A 25,194-nucleotide genomic window follows, 5' to 3' on the forward strand; every position below is an offset into this window, starting at 1 on the left:
AGGTTTATTCAACTCTGGTATGCTTTAATACTGAGTGTACTTCTGGCTACCTAATTTTAAGTGGGTAGAGGTCCCCCTGGGTATTGGGTAGCTAGAGGCGCCCCCAACTACAAAGCTCTTGTCAGTGAATGCTGAGACCCATGTGAGTAACCTCTCATTGATTTATAGGGAAGGTGGGAGGCACTCAAGGAAGGGGAGTGAGGCACCTTCCCATCATCAGGCGCCTGCAGGCAGAAGCCTACAGTGCCTTATGGTAAATCCGGCCCTGACGCAATTTTAGCTGGACTAATGGGGGAAGCACCACTGGTTAACCCATTAGCCTCATGCACATCGTCCCAATATGCCGTGCGCTACCCTTGTAACGTGTGTGGCTCTAGTGGATTAATGGGCGGTTCTCCCATTGCGTTGGTACCGGTGAAATTGGCATGCGCTATCTGCTCACAGCAATCTTACAGCTGCATGACAAATAAGAGCCCTTGTGAGGTAAAAGCCTTTTTTAATTGACCTAACAATGCATGATTTGGCTGGGGTGAAATCACTTCCATACAGTAATACATTCTTGTGGACTTCAGGGCTGGTGCTTCCATAGAGGAAAAGGGGGTCATTGCCCCAGAGCCTCTGAGGGCCCCCCAAGGTGTCCCCCCTCCTCTCTAGTTATGGTGATGCATGATAGTGTGGAAAAGGAGGAGGTGAATAATGAGAACCCCCAAGATGCTTTTTAGGGGACATGATGGACACCTAATGATGTTGTTTGACCATGCGGGGGATGGGCTGGTGGGGATTGGATCGGGCCTGGCAGATGGCTCAGGGACACTGAGGGTTATTTAGTTCCAAGGAAGGCATCTGGGGGGGGGCCTAGTTACTTTTACCCTAGAGTCCCATCATAGCTAGAACCGGCCCTGGTGGACTGAGCCCTGTTCCCAATCCTGTACAATGCTGAGAATCTCGTGTTTGTTTTATGCTCTAGGAAAAATGTGATCAAGCAAATAAAAGCTTCAAGAGAAAAAATTTAGATCGAATGGAAATAGAAGATGCAGTAGATGAAGGACAGAAAGCGGTAGATGCTCTCGCTGAGGAACTGAAATCTTTAGAAGGCGCTTTAAAAGATAAACAAGATGATTACAAGGTAAGGAAACCTTCCAAACAGGTTCTCTCTTGCTATTTCGCTTATCAATTATTATAAATCACTAAGGAGTATCTATCCTCCTTCTCCTGAAAATTAATTTGCTATTTGCATGGTATTATTTTATATTTAAATCTACTTCTTACGTTTTTACTGCTTCATTGTCTTTGCTCAATGACACATTCATTAAAGTATGTTAGAACTAAAATCTATGAACTATTGACCCTTTTGAGGTAGTATGGAGTCAGAGCCAGCGGTAAACACCAAACAGGTAAAGTATAATTGCACAGGCACATTTTACATTAGTGGGGACCGTGCGCGGAAGTAACATGCCGTTACTTCCGCGCACCCGATTGAGCATGTCTGCCTTACATCTTCCACCATGTCCAATCGATACATGCAACCAATTTTGGCCCGAAATTGGTCTCATTGTCGATCAGGCAAGTTCTTGGCAGCACTGATTTTCATCCAATTATATATAATTGAATCGGATGGTCGACCGGCCACCAAGTCGCCTCATGTATGGCCATCTTTATGCTGTATAACCACTATCCTCTATAATAAAACCACTGTGTCCCTGCATGTGCTGTCCCTGTGTAGCTGGGTCCGTGCTTTTTGCTACTTCACATGTGCGCAGCACGGACCCAGCCTCAGAGAGACAGGGCGACCGGGTGTGCGGCGGGTGTGCGCGTGGCGGGTGCGCGGAGGGTACGATCGTACGTGTATGGCGCTTGCGTGCGCGGCGATTGCGCGCGCAGTAACACGTGGCAAGCGCCGGCGAGAAACAGACCCTAGAGCCCGTTTTTAAACGCCCTTGGGTGTGCTAGTTGAAAATAAAAACCAAACATTGAGGAAGATTTCCCACTGTTGGGCCGAGTCTGGATCTGACTTGTTTCCCAGTGCATGTTGTTTTTCAGGAGTTGGGCTTGGACCCTCAGTTCTAGCAAAAGGAACTGAATGCTTCAGAATATCTAGACATTTTGAACAATTTCATTCTCCCAACTTTATAATTCAGCTCACACACAGAGAAATAATGACTTTTTTTTTTAATTTTTCATCACCACCCTTTTATCAGGAGTGTTTGTACAGCCAGATACAAGTATCCTGGCCTCTAATTATTTTTCATAACAGCTGCTGCTCCAGTTCTTTCTTTGGCTGCACAGTAAAAAGACTGGTTTATTAATCCTTGCAAAAAGACACAAATAAAAGAAGGAAAAAAACAAATTAACCCTTCGCACACTCGCGTCCAAATGCTCAAACAAATGCATTCACAAATGCATTCACAGATTCACTCATCCAGGCACCACTGTTATCCCTACAGCTAAGTTAAAAGCCAGGGTCTTAGTTCACAAAAGAATGCATTCTCTTGCTTAGTCACCTACACTGCGCAGAATTACCCAGGTAATCGTAGGAGTCCTAACTCTGGCCCTGTAACATGCATAGTGCAGACATGCAAACATTCATTGCCTCAAACCTATCTGGGGATTAGGAGCACACATCCTGACGTCCTCTCCTGGGACAGATAGCGCATCATACCTGTGTTTCTTGTCAGCATGCACACAGCTTATGCTGGTGTATGTGCATGGTGCACATGGATACATTACGTTAGCTCCCTTGTGCGATTGTTAAGATGCACTATCTGTCCTAGGAGAGGACGTCAGGATGTGTGCTCCTAATCCCCAGATAGGTTTGAGGCAATGAATGTTTGTATGTCTGCACTATGCATGTTACAGGGCCAGAGTTAGGACACCTACATTTACCTGGGTACTTCTGCGCAGTGTAGGTGACTAAGAAAATGCATTCATTTGTGAACTAAGACCCCGGCTTTTAACTTAGCAATAGGAATGGCAGTGGTGCCTGGATGAGTGAATCTGTGAATGCATTTGTTTGAGCATTTGCATGCAAGTATGCGAAGGGTTAATTTAGTTTTTTGCTATTTTTCTGGTCACACCCACTTTAGCGCCTCATTTTCCATAATAACTTTTTTAAATGTCCTAACTAGAGGTGATGTGTTTCTTTGCAAAAAAAAAAAAAGGAATACAGGCGAGTTCTAAGTAGGATTGGTACTACAGTCCTGCGCATAGTTATTCATACCCCTGGCAAATTTTGACTTCTAGTTACTTTTATTCAACCAACAAGTAATTTTTTGATGGGAAATTACATAGGTGTCTCCCAAAAGATAATAAGATGATGTACAAGAGGAATTTTTGTGAGAAAAATAATTTCTCAGCTTTTATTTACATTTGAGCAAGAAGTGTCCAGTCATAATTATTCATACCCTTTTCAATAACCAATAGACAAGCCTTTATTGGCTATTACAACAATCAAACGCTTCCTATAATTGCAGACCAGCTTTTTGCATGTCTCCACAGGTATGTTTGCCCATTCATCTTTAGCAATGAGCTCCAAATACTTCAGGTTGCCATCACCCTGATCTTTAGCTCCCTCCACAGATTCTCAATCAGATTAAAGTCAGGAATCTGGCTGGGCCACTCCAAAACCTTAATATCGTTGTCTGGTAACCATTTCTTCACCACTTTTGCTGTGTGTTTTGGGTCATTGTCATGCTGCAATGCCCACTGGTGCCCAAGGCAAAGTTTCTCTGCAGACTGCCTGAGAATCCTCATGTATTGCTCTTTTTTCATGGTGCCGTTTACTGTGGTTAGGTGCCCAGGTCCATTGGCTGAAACCCCCTCCCTCCCCCTAGCATTAGGTTCCCACCGCCATGTTTGACAGTGGGATTAGTGTTATTTGGGTTGAAGGCTTCTCCTTTTTTATGCCAAATGAAGGAAACATCATTGTGACCAAACAATTCAATTTTTGTTTCATCTGACCATAACACAGAAGGCCAGAAGTCTTCTTTGTCCAGATGAGCATTTGCAAATGCCAAGCATGCTTTTGTGTGCCTTATCTGGAGAAGTGGCGTCCTACTTGGTCTGCATCTGTGGAACCCAGCAGTGTGCAGTGTCCATTGGATTGTCTGCCTAGAGACATTGCCACCAGCAGAGCCCAAATCCACCAGGATGGCCTTGGTGGTGATCCTTGGATTCTTTTTTACCTCTCTCACTATCCTCCTGGCCAGCACAGGTGTCACTTTTGGCTTCCAACCACGTCCTCTGAGATTTTACACCAGTGCGGAACATCTTGTATTTTTTAATAATACTTTGCACTGTAGCCACTGGAACTTTAAAACATTTAGAAATGGCCTTGTAGCCCTTTCCTTTTTCCACAATAATGCTTTTTGTACATTTATTATATTTTGGGAGATGCCTATGTCATTTTCCGTCAAAAAATTACTTGCTGGTTGAATAAGGCTGCTTTCACAGTAAGACGTTACAGGCGCACGTTAGTGCAGCCTGTAACGCAGTCCACCACCCAGTAATGAAAAATCAATGGGCTGTTCACAGTGCCCACGTTGCATTACATTGTAACGCAGGACGTCAGTTGAATGTGCTGCATGCTACGGCGTTATGTGCGGCTAAGCCGCGTTAGACTGTGTGCACATGCTCAGTAGTGTTGGAGGAGGAGGTCTTCCCTCCTCCTCCTCGGCCAGGCACATGGCTAATTAATATTCACTGCACGGTGTGACGTGCAGTGTTTACTTCCTGGAGCGCTGCTCTGTGCGGCGATTGGCTGGCGGGACCACGTGATGCCGCATGCGTCCAAGAGTACGCATCGCAGCATCACGGACGCCAGAGTGAGCTGCACAACGCGGCTCACTCTGACGTCCACATCTAAGAGCACCAGGCGTTGCATTAGGGGCACGTTATGCGACCATAACGTCCCCTAAAACGCAACGTCTTGGTGTGTAAGTAGCCTAAAAGTAGCTTAAAGTCAAAATTTGCCAGGGGTATCATTATGGGCAGCACTGAATATGTATGCATGTTTATCCTATCTGGTCACATGTCACTTCAGGTACCTTTTAACTACTGTGGGTGACATGAAATGATGTTCATTGTACAAGTTTTATATGAAGTCAATGTGATGTGATCAGCTAGAGAGGCGTTCCTCTGACCTCTTCATTTAAAAGCTATGTTAGTAGAAGTGAGAGTCTGACAGCATAAAACAAACTTGTGTACTGCATTTTTGCACAATTTCAGTTAAAGTTAATGTGATTGTTGTATTTCAAGCTGGTTGCATCAAAATTTATACCAACCCATCTAAACCCATATATGCATCAGCTTGTAACCCTTTAGCAGCCGAATAAAGTAAAACTTTATTTGGCTGCAGGGCTGAAATTTTCCTGCTGCTGGGGAAGTGTGCCTTTCCCAGCCTGGCAGACTCGGCAGGGTATGAAGAGCAGGTAGCAGGATGCTTTTATAGCTACCTGTCCGGGCAGCTGGATCGGCTTCTTCATCCACCGTGGCGACGACGTAACCCCAACATGTCTTTACCGATTCCGATCACATGATATGACGTGATCGGGATCCAGGAGACCATGTCAATATTACAGCACCGCGCATCACCAGGCCGCCTCTGAATGGCCTCAGCTCAGAGATGCGCTGAGCCCCCCCAGAAACTACAAACGCACCTTGAACCCAAACAGAGGCTCTGCATACACCAAAGAAACACTATCAAGTGGGAGCAGCTGACCAGAAATAAATCAATCAAACATAGCAAAGAAATGAACAGCGCTACTTAAAAACAGATGAGTGCTTACCTGCAAGAAAGTGCACACCCCACTCATGGGATTCAAATACACAATGAGCATACACATGACCTGTCTACCACTTGGAGGATGTTAGTTTCCACTAACACCTTGCATGCAATTTGTTAGGTACTTGTCCCTCCCACTGTCGAAGAAGTCTTTCCTCCATGGGAGGGGACCTAACACTAACTAAATTCTACCTATGCATATGCATAGCCTGGGCGCGCTACCAGTAAAATTAAGAATTGCGCAAAAAAAGTGGGATCAGCGCATCACCAGGCCGCCTCTGAATGGCCTCAGCTCAGAAATGCGCTGAGCCCCTTTTAAGAATTGCGCAAAACAAATTGCATGCAAGGTGTTAGTGGAAACTAACATCCTCCAAGTGGTAGACAGGTCATGTGTATGCTCATTGTGTATTTGAATCCCATGAGTGGGGTGTGCACTTTCTTGCAGGTAAGCACTCATCTGTTTTTAAGTAGCGCTGTTCATTTCTTTGCTATATTTGATTGATTTATTTCTGGTCAGCTGCTCCCACTTGATAGTGTTTCTTTGGTGTATGCAGAGCCTCTGTTTGGGTTCAAGGTGCGTTTGTAGTTTCTGGGGGGGCTCAGCGCATCTCTGAGCTGAGGCCATTCAGAGGCCTGGTGATGCGCTGATCCCACTTTTTTGCGCAATTCTTAATTTTACTGGTAGCGCGCCCAGGCTATGCATATGCATAGGTAGAATTTAGTTAGTGTTAGGTCCCCTCCCATGGAGGAAAGACTTCTTCGACAGTGGGAGGGACAAGTACCTAACAAATTGCATGCAAGGTGTTAGTGGAAACTAACATCCTCCAAGTGGTAGACAGGTCATGTGTATGCTCATTGTGTATTTGAATCCCATGAGTGGGGTGTGCACTTTCTTGCAGGTAAGCACTCATCTGTTTTTAAGTAGCGCTGTTCATTTCTTTGCAATATTACAGCACCACCCGGTGGTGGAAGAGGAGTGATGGAAGAGTCTCTTCCATCTATTCTATCGTGTGACGTCACATGCAAGCTCAGAGCGCTCCCGGCCGGGGGTTCTGTACTGATGTAAGCGCGCCGGCAGGGGTTGCGTGCTATAGCATGCATGCAGCCCGGCCAGAAAGCCACAATGCTTACAAACCCAGCCGACCAGAAGACGGGGCCACAGGGTAATTGCAGCTACAGGAGGGGGGAGCGGTGAGCATCAGGACAGCTCACCATACATGCCTGCTCCCCCTGTTTCTTATCATCTCTAGCCTGCAGCGGTAAGCCGTGATCTTAAAAACCTTCCACAGAAGACTAAGAGTCAGAGGGGGAAAGGACAGCCGCAGGGACGAGGGGGACAAGATAGAGGAGGACAGAGGGATGGGATAGCCACAGGGACAGAATAGAGGGGGACAGGGGGAACGGGACAGCGGGGGGATGCCAGGGGTGCATTACCACAGGAATTCTCAGTGGAGGGACACCTGACAAGATAGAAGAGGACAGGGGGAGATGGGTAAGGAACAGAGGAGGACAGTGGGCCAGGACAGCAGCAGGACACAGGGGGACAAGACAGTGGAAGAGAGGGGGCCAGGACAGCAGCAGGACACAGGGGGACAAGATAGTGGAGGACAGGGGCCAGGACAGTAGCAGGACATAGGGGGGACAAGATAGTGGAGGACAGTAGCAGGACATAGGGGCACAAGATAGTGTAGGACGGGCCAGGACAGCAGCATGACACAGGGGGACGAGATAGAGGACAGGACAGCAGCAGGGACACAGTGGACAAGATAGAGGAGGACAGGGGGAAACGGGCACGGAATAGAGGAGGACAGTGGGATGGGAAAGCAGCAGAACACAGGGGGACAAGATAGAGGAGGACAGGGGGATGGGACAGCAGCGGGGACACAGGGGAACAAACAAGAACACAAAGGGGGCAGAAGAGGATACAAGGGAGACACTAAAGGTACAAAGGGGACACGAGTTATAAAGGGGACATAATTATTGGGGAGAGGAGGGGAAAATATCCACAAGTTGCCCCTGTACCATGGATGCACCAAGTTTTTTTTTTTTTTTTCTCCCTGGTGTTTGTTCTCTAAACCTAGGTGCGTCTTATGGTCTGAAAAATATGGTAATCCCTACCACCATAGTCATATGTCCATTGTCCATCATAACTGGGACCTGGTGTACGGGGAAGCCAAATTACTTACCGCATTTGTATGTTTGGGAGGAGGTGGGAGGAAACCAGAGTGCCCAGAGAAAACCCACGCAGACACTGGGAGAACACACAAACAATGTGCAGATCGTGTCCTGGCTCGTATTTGACCTGTGGACCCAGCTCTGCAAGGCAAAAGTGCTGCCCATGATGCCACCATGCTGCCTACAGCACAACTCCTGCACTGCATGTAAATTGCCGTCTGTTTCTTTATTTTAAGGAGGAGTTACGCCCTCTGCTACAGGAGAAGAAGCAACTGGAGGATAAGTTGGAAGACTTGGAGGACAAATTTAAAACAAGAAAAAATGTTTTCGACAACATCCAAAACAACTTACAGGTATTTCACATTTGCTCAGAAAAATCCAGGTGAAAGCTCCACCTAGAATTTAGGCACTTCTGCAAGTGTTGGGTATATACAGTACAGTAAGTAGTATACTATACAGTCATTTGTAAAAGATCACTTTCTACCCCCACCCCATAAACTATTGCTTGTTACAGGGAATACCATAATAAAGGGTGCCCTTACATTATTCAATATTGTGGAACGCTAGGGAGGTTAACTAGTTGAATGCTGTTTTAGTAAAAAAAATGGTGGTAGTATTTAATATGCTGTAAATAATCTTTTAGAGCACAGAAGAAATGCTGGGTTTCATTCCGCTTTAATAAAAATTAATTCTATTTATAAATATGAATGTGTTGTTATTGAGGTAAGCCACCTCCCCCTTTTCTCTTGTATGTATTTTTACACCTCTTTGTGTTAATTCTGAGGGGTATTGATGTGCTTCAATACATTGAAATCTAAACGTGTGTGGTCATCATGACTACTCCTTGTTGCCTCTGTTATTGGTTTGCTTGTGTTGCTGTTTCAGGTCAAAACCAGATTACCTGCAAAGAATGTCAATTATAGACAAGACTACACCGGTGCTGAAAATCCAAGTACAATGGATGCTTCGACCATTTCCTACAACTGCCATATAGTAGTGGGAAAGCCATACATCCTGCACCCTGGCCAGGCCGTGCTGACATTTCAGGATGAGGAAGGTATACTTACACAGCGCTCACAGAACTGGGGATCTGCAGAGTGATGTTGCATGTTGCTGATACTGGACTCACCATTTTAGATGAGCAATAATTCCTCTAACATGCAAATTCCTACTACCAGTTCAGGGAGGAAATTAAATTATACCAATAAAAGCCTCTGTCTGCTCATTAAATAATAAGCTGCCAGTTACCATATTCTTCAGACTAGAGTATAAGACACGTATTCTGCCCCTTAAATGGGTGAAAAAAGTAACTGCATCTTATATTCCAAATACAGGGAGACCCCGACTTAAAGAGAATCTGTACTCTAAAATTTTTACAGCAAAAAGCATACCATTCTATTCATTATGTTCTCCTGGGCCCCTCTGTGCTGTTTCTGCCTCTCCCTGCTGCAATCCTGGCTTGTAATTGCCAGTTTTAGGCAGTGTTTACAAACAAACTAACCAGCTTGTGATAGGCTCACATAAACAGAGTGTGTGAGTCACAGCGTGTGCAGGGGGCGTGGAGAGGGTGCGTATCGCTTCTATCCAATCACAAGCAGCCCTGCACGTTCCACACATTCCATCCTTAGACAGAGGAAAGGAGATAAGATTTATTACAGAGACAGTGCAATTAGGAAAGGCAGCAGTAAGCCAGAGCACATTAGAGCAGGCATAGGAACGTATAGGATAGAAGAACTAAGGCTGAACATTTTGTTACAGAGTCTCTTTAAGAACACCCACCGATACAAACCGCCGAACCGCCCCAATGTTGGGGACTTCCTGTATTGTCCCCTACGTCTCCTCCAGTCCCCCGTATCCTCCTCCACTCCTGAATAAATGAAAGCAGCATCAGCGCAGCTCACCTAATCCATCGGAGCCTGCAGCGATCAGAAACATCTACTCTCCCTCACTGCTCCCCTAGTGCCGGCTTCTGCTGATGACGCGGGAAGGGGGGGGGGCACATGGTAGACAGAAAGGAACACACAGTGGGAGCAGGGGACACATGGGGAACACAGGAGGACACATGGGGAACAGAAGGGGACACATGGGGAACACAGGTGGACAAATGGGGAACAGAAGGGGACACAGGAGGAAATATGGGGAACACTGGAGGACACATGAGGTACAAGGGGGACACAATAATTGGGGGAGAACATCTACAAGATGCCCTCTAAACCTAGGTGCACCTTATGGTCTGGAGTGTCAAATACAGGTAGTCCCTTACGAATGTTTGACTTACGAACGACCCGCAAATACAAACTGCATGAGTTCTGTGTTTCCATGGGAACAAGTAAAAAAGTTTTAAAATTGGACTTGTACTTTTTGAGAAAATAGTTTAAAAAAAATCAAAGTAAAAATGGCTTTTAAACTTGTATAAGCAGGTGCAGAGGTGCACACTGGAAGCACAGGGGGACACAGAGGTACTAGGGACAGAGATGACACAATGTTCCGACTTAAGAACAGATTCAGGTTAAGAACGAACCTACACTCCCTATCTCATTCGTTAACCCGGGACTACCTGTATTACACAAAATATGGTAATTGCTGCTGGTTTTGGCAATGGTCAAAGGGCTAAAAACTCCAAATTTCAAATCAAATTTTATGAAATTGTATGGAGCTTGGAAATGGGCCAATAAAGATTACGGCAGTTGCCTAGAGTATTGGTTGCTTAGGACAAATGCTCTTATTTTGCTCCAGTCTTGTTGACAGGTTGACAAACCAGTAGGTTAGTTTTTAACCCGAATCTGTTCATAAGTCACACTGTGCAATCTATGCCTCCCTGTGCCTCTAGTGTCTCCCCACTGTGTCACCTCTGTACTCGGTGTACTGCAGCAAAATATCATTTTCTGGTTTAAAGCCCATTTTTTTTTGTAGTTTTTGAGAAAAAAAATTCTAAGATCTTTTTGAAAAAATAATTTTTCAATTGTCCCAACAGAATCAAATTTTACATTTCAGGCCATTCATGTCGGCGGATCATTCATAAGCCGGGTGTTCGTATGTCAAGGACTACCTGTACTTTTTGCATTTGGCCCAGTGGGTTCCTTTTCTTTTCATCACCACATCCTTTGGTATTGGCATTCAGTAATCTGTAGTAGGGCCCTGACGCACCGGAGAGCATTTTGGGGGTTGTTTTCGATTAAAAAAAAAAATGTTTCCCTTTATTTGCATAACCTTTTTATTTTTGCCTTATTTCATTTAAAAATGAAAAGTCACGATTGTGGCTATTTTATCGCGATTTTAATGTAAATCAATGGAAGCATTATTAAAAAAACATGAGAATGACCCACAAAACGCTTTGTGTCAGAGTCCTTACATGGTATTGTTGGCAGCATCTCAGTGTGTGGAGCGTGATAGCGAGGACGTCAGCGGTCTTGCTTCACAGACAGCACTCATGGTGCAGACTTCTGTTGTCCCACAAAACATAATTGTGTCATGTGCAGGGCCGTGCAGAGGGTCCTTAAGAGGGTTCTTAAGTGGGTGCTCAAATTTAAAAAAGGGGCCTCTCAACGCCCCCCCTCTCTCCCCTGTCTTCATTTCTGGCTAGTGGGTATTGGTTATCATGTGGATGCTGAATGCAGATGTGGGGGTCATGTGGGTTCTGGCTATGGTTGGGTATCGAGTGTCATGCGGGTGTTGATTGCAAGTACTTAGTGCCATGTGAGATCTGGGTGCATGTACTGGATGTCATGTGGGTGCTGGGTGCAGGTACTGGGTGTGACATGGGTGCGAATAGTTGGTGGCATGCCTGAACTGGGTGCTGGCTATGGGTGGGCTTTGGCCGTCCCATGGGTTTTGAATGTAGATGCTTTGGGTGCGGGTACTGGTTAAGTGGGTGCTTAGTGCAAATAGTGGGGGCCATGTGAAGGCTGTGTGCAGGTGTGAGTACTGGGTGCAATGTAAGGCCTGGGTGCAGGTACTTGAGGTCAAGTGAGTATGGGGGGGGAGGGATGGATTTTGGGAGAAGTAGAGGCCAGTGTGGGTGCTGCAGGAAGGGAAAGTCATTGGGGGTGCTGAGGGAGGGAGGGAGAGATCAGTTAGGTGCTGGAGGATGTCACTATGGGTGCTGCTGGGGACAGGAAGGGTGCTGCTGAGGAAGGGGAAAAGTCACTGTAGGTGCTGGGGAGGGAGGGGTGATCAGTGTGGGTGCTGGGGGAGGCAGGATCACTACAATGCTAATGCTGGGGAGGGAGAGGTCAGTATGGGTCCTAGGTGGAGGGAGAGGTCCCTGTGGGTGTAAGGTTGAGGGAGAGGTCACTGTGGATGCTGGGGGAGGGAGAGGTCACTGCTGTCAGAGAGGCACTATCTTACCTGCTCCCACACAGCTGTGTGGATGGTAATACTAGGATTCCTGTATGGCACTTCTTTACTCCAAAGTGTCCCAGATGACACTTCCTATGGGTGTGGATAGGGGCATCCTGCAATAAGGGGCAGAGCTTATCAAGGCCAGGGGCGGAGTTTCATTTTTACAGCCAAAGGGGCCTTTTATGGGAATTTAAAGAGTGGGGTGCCTGGGCACCCAGACCTCCCCCCCCCCTCCCCCTACTCTTTGGAGGTGCCTGGTCATGTGACCAGGCAGCGCCCTCTTACACCGCAGAACTGAAAGTAATCCACAGATAATTTGCAAGTCTCTGTTCTTTTTTGTTTCAGTTGCCAAAAACGTTATCGCCGACAGAAAACATAAACTTGAGCTCGGTGGTTTTCTGACTGAAGTGAGAGCTGAACAGCCACAGCTAGAAAAATGTGTGAAATTCGAGGTAAGCGACTCATTTTGTCTCTTTATTTTTCTGTCAGAGTGGTTGATTCCTCTGCATTAAATCTGTTCAGCCATAGAACAAGCATGCAGATCAGGTGTTCTGACCGAAGTCTGACGGGATTAGCCGCATCCTGTTTTTTTGTGTATGAGTCAGGCACTACAGCACCCAAAGAGATCAGCAGAACTGCCAGGCCACTAGTATTGTTTAACCACTTCACCCCAAAGGAGCTTTTACCATAACAGACAAGATCGATTTTCACCTTTCAGTGCTCATCCCTTTCATTTGCCAATAGCTTAATCACTACTTATCACAATTAAATGATCTATATCTTGTTTTTTTCACCACCAATTGGGCTTTTTGGGGTTGATATTTGTTTTCAGTGATTACTTTATTTTCGATGCATTTTAAGGGGAAAAACAAAGAAAAAATGAAAAAATATACTATTTCTCCAATCTTATCCCCTATAGCTTTAATATAAACACTGCTACTGTGCATAAAACCCACACATTTTATCTGCCTATTTGTTCTGGTTATCACAAGATGTTAATTATGTCCCTAGTACAAAGTATGGTGACAAGATAGTATTTGGAAATAAAGGTGTATTTTTTTTTTTTTTTTTTATGGTGGGGTTTTTTTTCTCACTATTTTCACGTGCACGTGAATGCATATGCACGTGCACAGCGGCAGCAGCACTGTCTGACTTATAAAAACGTCCTGGAGCCATTAAGAGGCTCCAGCAGGACTATTTATAAGTAGGCTTGTCATTAAGTGGTTAAAAGGAAATTAATATGTCAAGTCTCCATATCCCTCTCACTTCAGGTTTCCTTTAAAGCGATCCCGAGCCTAAGCTTGGGATCAAAATCAGATACTTATCTTAAGAGAAGGAAGCCTCAGTATCCTATTGAGGATTCCCTTGCTACTCCATTGTCCCCCGTTGCTGAGCACAGCCCCCCTCCACATCAGGGCTGCGCAGCTCCTCTTCCTGAAGCGTGGCCAAGCAGTAGCCGCACAAGTGCATGTGCAGTACCATGGCTTACTAGGGAGGCGTGGTCGTCTATTGTGCGGCCAGCGACGGGGGACATCAGAGCAGGGAGGGAAGCCTTAATAGGATCCTGAGGCTTTAGGTAAGTATCGGGTAATTTTGTACCCAAGCTCTCTTCTCTTTAAAGTGAATGGGAACCCATAATTAAATAAAAAAGTCAGATACTCACCTAAGAAGAGGGAGGCTCTGAATCCCATAGAGCAGGGGTCCCCAACCACCGGGTCGCAGCACACTGCTGGTCCATTGGCGGGTCTGTCATCTTGCCTCATGCGAGCGGTTCCCATGGTAACGGCGATGCATATCGCCGCTACAGGAAGCCGCAGCCCTGCTTCCTTCCCTTCTTACAGCAGCCGCAAGACGCACTGCAGTAATAGGAGATGCTGCTAAGAGGAGAGCGGCTACAGGGGGATATAAGAAAGGAAGCGGCCACCAGCTTATAAGATAACAGGAGCGGGGGGGGGGGGGGGGGGGGGGGGGTGCACCACCTACCCATACTAGGGCGCTATACTGGGCACTATACTAGCTATATACTGGGCACTATACTAGCTGTACTGGGCACTGTACTAGCTGTATACTGGGCACTGTACTGGGGCACTATACTAGCTCTATACTGGGCACTATACTAGCTCTATACTGGGCACTGTACTAGCTATATACTGGGCACTATACTAGCTCTATACTGGGCACTATACTAGATATACTGGGCACTATACTAGCTCTATACTGGTATACTGGGCACTATACTAGCTCTATACTGGGCACTATACTAGCTATACTGGGCACTATACTAGCTCTATACTGGTATACTGGGCACTATACAAGCTCTATACTGGGCACTATACAAGCTCTATACTGGGCACTATACTAGCTCTATACTGGGCACTATACTAGCTCTATACTGGGCACTATACTAGCTCTATACTGGGCACTATACTAGCTCTATACTGGGCACTATACTAGCTCTATACTGGTATACTGGGCACTATACTAGCTATACTGGGGCGCTATACTAGCTATACTGGGGCACTATACTGGCTATATATTGGGCACTATACTCGCTATACTGGGCACTATACTAGCTCTATACTGGGCACTATACTGGGCACTATACTAGCTCTATACTGGGCACTATACTAGCTCTATACTGGTATACTGGGCACTATACTAGCTATACTGGGGCGCTATACTAGCTATACTGGGGCACTATACTGGCTATATATTGGGCACTATACTCGCTATACTGGGCACTATACTGGGGCACTATACTAGCTATACTGGGGTAACTATACTAGCCATACTGGGGCAACTAAACTCCCTATACTGGGGCAACTATGCTAGCTATGCCACCGCACCCCAGCACCCAAGTGATGTCCCCCCAAGCCCCCACCCCCCCCCCCCCTGTAACGTCACTGTTCACTAGGTCATGAAAATTTGGTCAGAAAGTGGGCCCCGGGCCGGAAAAGGTTGGGGACCCCTGCCATAGAGCATTCCCTCTCCTCTCCTGGTCCCCGTCATTGCGCTGGCTCCCCCATAGCGGTATTCAACTGTTTCAGTCAAATACCGCTGTTTCCCAGCCGAAGGGAGGCTTCGGAAATGCTTTGGGAGCCCGAGTGCTCCCAAAGACGGGCCGCTCTACACTGCGCACGCGCGAGCGCCCTCTATGACGCACTCGCACGTGCGCAGTATGGAGCCGCCTTTCTTTGGGAGGACTCGGTTCGGGGGATTTGAACGGGGGAGCCAGCGCAGCACCGAGGGCACCCGGAGAGGAAAGGGAAGGCTTATTAGGACTCGAGCCTTCCCTCTCCTTAGGTAAGTATCTGGCTTTTTTTAAATTTAATTACGGATTCCCATTAGCTTTAAAAAGGAACTGTAGTGAAAATAACATAATGAATAAAATGTCTTATTTTTTGACAATATTAATTATTACATTATTTAGTCAGTGTTTTGCCCATTGTACACGCTTTTCTCTCTCTGATTTACATTCTGAAATGTATCACTGGTGGTGACATCTTTAGTTCTGCCAGGTTAATTTGGCGCGTATATGCAGGATTTATTGTTTACACTTATTTCACCTCCACTCCTCGCCTTTTAATACCATAATTTTACCAGATGTATAAGTCTAACGGAGATATTCATGAAAGAATACATAAAACATTGTTATAAATTATATTTTTTAAATTTTGGCTTCACCCTCGCACCTTTTTTTTCTTATTTAATGTACTCTAAAACACCCCCGTGTCACCTCTGCCTTCTGTACCTGCTTATACAAGTTTAAAAGCCATTTTTTCTTTGAATTGTTTAAAATTTATCTACTCAAAAACTACAAGTCCAATTTGAAATTTTTTTTTACTTGTTCCCATGGAAACACAGAATCCATGCCGTTCGTATCGGCAGGTCATTCGTCAGGCGTTCGTAAGTCGGGGTCAGCGTACGTACAAAAAGGGCGCCCGGACAAAAAGGGCGCGGGGTGTAAACTCTAAATAATAATTAATCATTAATAGGGTTTATAAAAATAGTGTGCTATATTTCGTTTACAAATAATGTTTAACAAAATTATAAATCATTAAATAATGTTTATGAAATCGGAAATTGTGAAAACGTTAATCTTCCCTATTTCAAAAGTTAAACTTATAATTATGTTTATAAAAAAAACAATAATATATGTTTAATTGTTATAATTGTATATTGTTGTGAATAACCTTCATTTATGGTTTGTTCTTATAATAAAATCTGAAAATATTGTTTATAAAGATGATATAAATATAACTACGTTCGTAATAAGTGTTGTAAAACATTAGTAATTATTACTAAAATTTTACTAAAACTATACTTAAGCCTACTCTTACACAGAACCCTCCCTGTACCTATCCCTAACCCCTAGACCCCCCTGTTGGTGCCTAAACCTAAGACCCCCCTGTTGGTGCCTAAACCTAAGACCCCCCTGTTGGTGCCTAAACCTAAGACCCCCCTGTTGGTGCCTAAACCTAAGACCCCCCTGTTGGTGCCTAAACCTAAGACCCCCCTGTTGGTGCCTAAACCTAAGACCCCCCCTGTTGTTGCCTAAGTAACCCTCCCTGTACCTACCCCTAACCTAGACCCCCCTGTTGGTGCCTAAACCTAAGACCCCCCCTGTTGGTGCCTAAACCTAAGACCCCCCCTTTATTATGTGGATAATAATGTTTTACTAATTGTGGATGCAAAAAATATTTTGCAATTTACGTTACGTACTGATCGCTTTATTTTGTGAATAATAATGTTTTACAAACAGTAAGGGATAAAACTTTAAATAATAATTTAATTTAAGTTAAATCATGTGTGTATGATGATCTGCAGATCTCATAGACTATCATTGCAATTTGCAGGAATGGATTTTTGGCAGGAACAGATCTTTTGCAGATACTGATCTTTTGTGTCTGTACAGCATCTGTGTGTGCAGCATCTTGCAAAGATTTTTTTCTGATGTGGAGTTCAGCTCCATAGAATAGACTGTGTAGGTGTGGCTCTCATACTACATGAAGGGTGGTAAGATTGGTCTGTGATCTTTCATTTTCAAAAGACTATGGTCTGATGTGTGTATGGGGCCTAAAAGTATTAGAGACACAGGATCAGCAGGAGAGTCAGGCAACTGGTATTATTTTAAAGGGAAAAATCCATATTCTGCTCAGTTTAGGTTCCCTTTAAATGAGGTGAATAACAGTTAATGTATTTACCAACATTTAAATGTATATTTTTTTTTCCTTTGAAACTTTAACATCGATTTTCTCAAAAACTATAAAGTATTTTCGAAAAAAAAAAAATCCCTCTTGTTCCCACTGTTCTTCTTATCATATTTGCCAAATTTGGTGTTTCTTGCATGTAAGGGGGCTTTGCTATTAACCGTTAAAGTCAGAGGGTTTTTAACCACTAGCCGATAGGCGTTGGCTGGTCGCAGTGGTGTTTCCATGGAAACGGGCGCTCGTTCGAGCGGCCGTTCCATGTCAGTTCACGGAGGGTGTCTCCGTCAACAGCCTGCGAGCCTCCGATCGCGGCTCGCAGGTGCTTGCAGCATACGGCGCCGTAAGGGTGATCGGCGATCCCCGGCCTCTGATTGGCCGGGGATCGCCGCCGTCCGATAGGCTGAAGCCTATCAGACGGTACAGGACGGATCGCCATCCAGTACCGCCCATAGAGGAGAGGAGAAGAAGGAGAGGGATAGCGCTGCGGAGCCCCTCCGCTAAACACAGATGGCCGGCGGCGATCAGAACCCCCAGCAGGACATCCCCCTAGTGGGGAAAAAAGGGCGGAAATCTGATCGCCCTGGCTAAAACCTGATCTGTGCTGTGAGCTGAAGAGCCCACCTAGCACAGATCATGTAAAAATCCTGACTTGTGATTGTGATAACCACTTGTGATTTGTGATTACATGCAGTTATTCGACTCAAACCCACACTTTAGTCGGATATCTTTTTCTATTTGTGATCGTGATCACGAGTCAATTTGTAAGTGGGCGGAGTTGAATTCGTGATCACTCAGATTTGTGAATGGGGGTATCCAAGTATCTCTGGTTACAGTATTGGCTATGTACTGGGAAAGGTCTTCCTTATGAACTATATTTTTGTTTTATTTAGATGAACATGGAGATCTCAAACAAGAAAATGAAAGTTTCCAGTCTGCCTGATGATCTGTCTGAGGAGACACTGACCGATAAACTGGAGCTGGCCTTTTACAAGTCTGCTATAGGGGGAGGAGAGATTCAGAGCGTGCACTATGATCGGAATACTAACTCTGCCGATATCACATACCTGCACAATAAAGGTACACTGTGGGGATCTGCAGCATGCTTAGCAATTACAGTGCAGGGGTGTTTAGCAAACTAGTTACAATTGTCTGCTGAAAAATAACACACCTGTTCTCTCAATGTTTTTTTTTTTTTAAACTCTGCACAATATTTTACCATGGATATTATGTGACCTTTATTATTATTGTCTGTTTAGAGTTGTTTCTGTTTCAAAACCTTCCTCTTAACGTAATAATTGGTGTATACCGTACATAGGATAGGATACTTTTTATCCCCATAACCAAAAAGTGGGCGGAGACAGAAATTTCACTGGGAAAATGTAAACAGCAGCCATTCTTACACTGGTAATGGCAGGGTTCTCAAACTTTGCACAGTTGGTCACTGGGTGACTGGGATTAATATTCAGAAAAGTAGGTGGAGCTTACAAAAAACAATCAAAATACACCTATTGATTTTCAAGGTTAATATTTAATTGCTGCCATTCTTGCACTGTTCATGGCACAAGCCTCAAATCTGGTACAGTTGGTTATTGGGTGACTGGGGTTCAAATTCAGAAAAGGGGGGTGGAGCCACAAACAGCCAATCAGATTTGTTTAATTTTAATGCAAATTTAAAGCAATTCCTTTACTCTCATTGGCTGCTTGCGGCCTGCTCAGTGCTAAGTCACATTGCAACGGGGGGGTTGGGGGGACCACTAACACCACCTGCTGCTCACTGGACCGCTGCACACTGCAGAGTGCAGGAACTGCATGCAGCCAGTTAGAACAGGGCAGGCACCAGCTTTGCAAGGACCCCAAGCAAAGTACAGCAGGAGCCTTAAAGTGAATGGGAACCGCATTTAAAAAAAAAAATGAAGCAAATACTTACCTAAGGAGAGGGAAGGCTCTGGGTCGTATAGAGCCTTCCGTCTCCTCTCTCGGTGCCCTCTATCCTGTGCTGGCTCCCCCCCCCCCCCCCGTTTCAATCCCCCACCGAAAGGGTATTTGGAAGTCTTCGGGAGCCGTGTCCTCCCGAAGACGTGCGGCTCCATACTGCACAGGCGTGAGCGTGCAAGAGAGCGTGCTTGCGCAGGTGCAGTACAGGGCCGCCCTTCTTCAGGAGCACTCGGGCTCCCTGAAGACTTCTGAAGCCTCCTACGGCCGGGTAAAGCAGTATTTGACTAAATTAGTCAAATACTGCTACCGGGCGAGCCAGCACTGGAACAAGGGGACCAGGAGAGGAACCGGAAGGCTCTATAGGACCCGGAGCCTTCCCTCTCCTTGGGTAAGTATCTGTCTCATTTTTTTTAAATGCGGTTCCCATTCACTTTAAAGAGCCCCCTGCTTGGTCCCCGGCAAGAGGCAAAAAGCTATGCTGCTGGCAGCTAACCAGCCACCAATGAGTTGTAACTATGCTATGCAAACTCCCCCCGTGTGCTTTGCCCACCCTCCTGCCCCTCAATCCAGTGCCCCAGGCGATTGCACTATTTGCACGCCTGTAGAATCGGGCCTAGCTCATTCCGGTAAAGAGACTTACAGTATTAGAGGCGGAGCATCAGCACAGAAGCCAGGCAACTGGCATTGTTTATTAGAGAATAAAAATGGCAGCCTCCTTATTCCTCTCACTTCTTTGGCCGAGAGCAGGCTGAGCCCATTGTTCCCCTCCTCACCCAATAATGCTGCCCAGAATAGAACTTCAGTTCATTAGGAAAAAGTTTGATTTTGTCCAGATATTGAAATTTTACCTCTCCAAATATCTCTTTCACCTGATCCAGCGGCACTTGCGGTGATCAGCAACGGCTCCTCTCCCTCATTGTTTCTCTAGGGGAACAGTAAGGGAGAGGAGACTTCTCTGTTCGCTTCAGGCACTGATACATCAGGTAAGGCACTGCAAATAACTGTAAATCTGTATGAGGGGGAAACGTGAGGAGAGGAGGACAATGGGGGACACAGGACTATGCAAAGAGACACAGAGGACTAATTGGAGTATACAGGACTACACAACGGGGCAGGGAGGATGACACAAGGGGAACAATAGAGAAAAATGGAGACCATAGGGCGGGGCAGAGGAGGACACGGGACACTAGAGGTACAAGGGGGAGAACATCCACAAGAAGCCCTTTCACCATGGATGCACCAGGTTTAGTATATTTTTTCCCCTGGTTTTTGTCCTCTAAATTTAGGCGCATCTTATGGTCCGGATTGTCTTATGGTCCAACAGATACAGTAGATCTTTTCCAGGGCATGCTTTTGTAAAGAATAAAGGTAATACCAAGAATCTCCTATGAGAGAATAGGCTAGTCCAAAAATCTGCCACACCCATCAGCTTATTGCTACCTACTGTAAGTGACACTGACCTAGGAAAAAAGTAATTTATATTGTATTTTACTCTGGGAGAAATGTACTTTTTTATATGTAATGTCTATATCTCTGCCCCGATTTCAGATGCAATCTTCAGTTCGATACTCTTAAACAACTGTTGCATTCTCTTTTACAGTGCCTCTGAAAGTGCTTAAGAAGGGCTATCACTGTATCAAAGCTGGAGGCTGCAATCACGAGGTTAAGGTGGAACCATCTATAAATGTAGAACTCAACAAACTGCAGGTAAAATACATTTATTTCCTATGCGTATTCTACAAAGCCTACTATGCCTTTATCCGGGGAGGAGCAATATTGCTAATTTAGCTTTGTTTAAAAAATACTGGCATGGCACTGCCAATGTTTACATTAAAGTGAACCTAAACTTACCTGGGGCTTCTACTAGCCCCCTACAGCCGTCCTCTGCCTGTGCCATCACTGAGCGATCCTCCAGTCCCCCACAGTGCCCCTCTTCCATTTGGATGCATGGCCCCAGTCCGAGCTCCTGTTCGGGCTCCCATGGATGGGATTTCTCTGCGCATACGCAGTGCGGGGAAATCGCTACTGTGAATGCACTGAACACTCCCGGCAATGGGAGAGGGATCGAGAACATGAGCCTGCGCATGTGCAGTGGCCGTTGACTCACCGAGTCACCCGGGCGAAAGAGGGGTGCTGAGGGGCAGTGGAGAATTGCTCAGTGATGGCACAGGGCGGCTGCAGGGGTCTGGTAGAACCCCTAGGTAAGTTAAACTAATTTTTTTATTTCAATGTAGGTTTCCTTTAAACTTGCCTTTTAGTAGTTCTATTACAGATGATCTTCCCTTGGGTTTACTACATTAGTAACAAGAAGTGAGGGGACTGCTCAGGAGGCACCTAGACAGCAATTAAATCTTAAATGATAAAAGACCGAGAGCCCAATATAGTGTAGTATGCAATGGCAGGATATGGGAAGTGTAACAAATAAAAATATTATACTCACAAACCAGGGTTGCCTCGGAAGCAACCACTGTCAAAGCAGGTGGGGAGAACAAGCCTGTCCCCACTCAGGAATAAAACGTCGCTCTCCGTAGGATAGAGGAAATAGTAGGGTAAAACACCCTTCCACCAAGGGTGGACTTCTGGATACGTGATTGGTGTACAGAGGCGCCGATAGTATAAAAGTGGCTAAAACATTAAAAAGGTTTAGGTTGCGGTGGTGGACCAGCTAACCACAAACGGACGACAAGGCTGTCGAGTATCAACATATATAATTTATTCCAAAGCTCCCACTAAAATTCGCAACGCGTTTCACGGGCAGCAGCCCGCTTCTTCAGGCAATGAGGGTCAGGAGCAACAACACAGCGTGACGTCTGGAAGACTGCTTGGCACCTCTGGCACAGAGGTGCCAAGCAGTCTTCCAGACGTCACGCTGTGTTGTTGCTCCTGACCCTCATTGCCTGAAGAAGCGGGCTGCTGCCCGTGAAACGCGTTGCGAATTTTAGTGGGAGCTTTGGAATAAATTATATATGTTGATACTCGACAGCCTTGTCGTCCGTTTGTGGTTAGCTGGTCCACCACCGCAACCTAAACCTTTTTAATGTTTTAGCCACTTTTATACTATCGGCGCCTCTGTACACCAATCACGTAGCAATTAAATCTTGACATTCTAACTCAAATCCAAATCTCAAAGCGCACCTGAAGTGACGTAGCCTGATGACATAAACATGTGAACATATAGCACCAATCCTACTTAGAACTTACCTGTGTTCACTTTTTTTTTTTCATTGTAACTGTTAATAAACCAATGCTTTTATCTGTGCATTGGTGCGTTCTGACTTCAGCGGCAGCTCTGAAAACTAACTAGAAGTTATAAAACCTCTGTCTATCTACACAAACACTTATGACAGCAGAATAGTGATAAAAGTTCAGTAGGTCATCATTTCTCTGTGTGGAAGCTTAATACACTGCAACCTTGTCAGTGTGACATTTTATTTGGCTGAGACTTCAGACCTAGATTTTTAACCCTTAACCACTTCACCACTAAGGGGTTTTGACCCTTATGGACCACAGCAATTTTCACATTTCAGCGCTCCTCCCATTTATTCGCCAATAACTTTATCACTACATATCACGCCAAAATAATATATACATAGTTGTTGTTTTTTTGCAACCAATTAGACTTTCTTTGAGTCGTACATTTAGATAACAGTCATTTTATTTTATATGCTTTTTAGTGGGAATAAGAAGGAAAAAAAATAATTTCTCAGTTTTCAGCCATCATAGTTTTAAAATAAAACATGCGACTGTACATAAAATTCACACATTTTAGTTGCCCATTTGTTCCGTTTGTTACAACATTTAAATGATGTCCCTAGTACAATGTATGGGGACAATATTTTATTTGGAAATAAAGGTGTATTTTATTTTTTGCTTTTTCACTGTACCCAATTAATAATTACAAGCCTATATTTGCAACATAACAATGTATGTATTCTCTTTTAAATTCTTTCACTTTGGCATTTTTTTTTACGGTACATCTCTTTATTTCTAGGGCAGAAAGGGGTTAACTGTATTTTTTTTATTTTTTTTTTAGTCAATATATATTTATGGAAGTTTTAATTAGCATTACATAGTTATATATATATTCGCTGTGATCGTTGTAGCGAACACTACATGACGTAACCTGAAAAGGAAAGAACAGTAATTATGCAAGTGATGTTATAGTGTAACGCATATATTGTATACCCAAGATGTCCTGAACCAGGACTTATAACAAGAGTTATACACTAAAGAAATGGGGGTGGTACTCCCACAGGGCATAGATATACTGCCTTAATTCCGGCTAGTGGTTAAAATTAAATTAAGAATGTGGGACTATTGGAAAGTTCTATTTAGAATTAGTTCTATAGATCTCTTAAAAAGGAGTCATCAGGAGGATATGAGGACAATAAATGCTACTTACCTGGGGATTCATCCAGCCCCATGCTCCCAGCATGTCCCTCACTGCAGCTCCGTGGTAAGCCGTTCGCCTGTGAAGCTTCCCGGTCCCCGGCGATGACGTCAGGCCGACCTGGAGGTACTGCGCCTGCTGGACGAAGCCCAGGGTAAGTAGCCTGTATTGTCCTCATATCGCCCTGATAACTCCTTTAAGTTTACTTTCATTTTAGGTTTGCTTTAAAAATGAAAGCTAGAAAAATAGTTGGTAGGGAAGGAATAACAGACGATAGTCAGTAGTGGTATTTTTTGGTGTTGTGCTGCAGCCGATAGTTATGGTGGATGTTTCTTCCTGCCCATCACAGATGTTTTCCGGAGTTTCGGGGAGGTCCGTACTGCTGACAGGGATCAAATGTGAAGCTGAAGACGAGGATGACATTCAGGACATGATACAGATTCATTTCCAGAAGGCAAGCAATGGCGGCGGCGAGGTGGAAGCCATCGCATTTTCCCAGGAGGCGAAAAAGGAACTGCTGTTTGAGGAAGACTTAAAATAACTGTGATGCTCTCATACTGCCCCCTACTGTCAGTTATGTTTCTGCAATCACACCTCTTTTTCAAGATTGTCAATGAGGCAAGTATTCTTGGCAGGTCTGCTGATCTCAAGCAAATTGTATGCAACTTGGGCATGACCCAATCAGATTTGACAGGAAGTTGATTTGATGGGCTCAGTTTCAAGCTGCATACCGTCAGCAATTCCGGGCATCATTCAAATATTATGCAAACATCTCGTTGACCATTTCTAGTAGCTATTCTTTGTGACTTCTTTTTATAAGGGTGGAGATCAGCCTGATTGCTAGAAAAGTGAAAATGTAACCTCACTTTTCAGATCATCTGATTTATATAAAGCAGGGATCAATCTCTCATCAAAGTGATCTTTTCTTAGAGATTCTTAAGGCAGAACTCTGTGGGTTATACATAATAAATGAAGTATTGCAGTTGTTGCAAATCAATCTTTGAACATTGCTTACTGTTTGTTTATAATTGGCTCTGAGACATGGATGAAAATGTTTCTGCTGTTGAAATCATGATCTTTCATGAAGTATTTTTGATAGCATAATGTTACCGATTTTTCTACTATCGACTTCACTAACCTAACTTTTACATTAACCCTCTCCTACCGATGCCTAACACTAACTCCTCCCCCCACCTCTCTACACTACAGCCGAGTGCCCGCCTCCCACTGTAGCCAAACCCCCAGTGCCAAAACTGACACCTTCCTGAAGTGCTGCCTGGTGCAGTTGAATCCACAGAACCTACTATAAGCCGAGAGTCCATTGACACTGTGTCACCAAAGCTGAACAGTGCCTACAACTGGAA

General features: G+C 44.9%; 1 protein-coding gene across 3 annotated transcripts in view; it reads left to right on the top strand.

The window, feature by feature from the left end:
• Positions 1-24,827, top strand: part of NMI (N-myc and STAT interactor) — a 43,630-nt gene extending 18,803 nt beyond the window's left edge. For all 3 annotated transcript variants that reach the window (XM_068245829.1, XM_068245828.1, XM_068245830.1), the window contains exons 3-9: positions 968-1,126; positions 8,191-8,307; positions 8,840-9,011; positions 12,641-12,747; positions 18,396-18,582; positions 21,041-21,147; positions 24,180-24,827. In XM_068245829.1, the coding sequence (XP_068101930.1) occupies positions 968-1,126; positions 8,191-8,307; positions 8,840-9,011; positions 12,641-12,747; positions 18,396-18,582; positions 21,041-21,147; positions 24,180-24,371 (1,041 nt within the window). In that variant the 3' untranslated portion in view covers positions 24,372-24,827. The remainder of the gene's footprint in view (positions 1-967; positions 1,127-8,190; positions 8,308-8,839; positions 9,012-12,640; positions 12,748-18,395; positions 18,583-21,040; positions 21,148-24,179) is intronic.
• Positions 24,828-25,194: the final 367 nt, after the last annotated feature.

This window comes from Hyperolius riggenbachi, chromosome 7 (genome assembly GCF_040937935.1).
Source record: "Hyperolius riggenbachi isolate aHypRig1 chromosome 7, aHypRig1.pri, whole genome shotgun sequence".
Lineage (NCBI taxonomy): Eukaryota > Metazoa > Chordata > Amphibia > Anura > Hyperoliidae > Hyperolius > Hyperolius riggenbachi.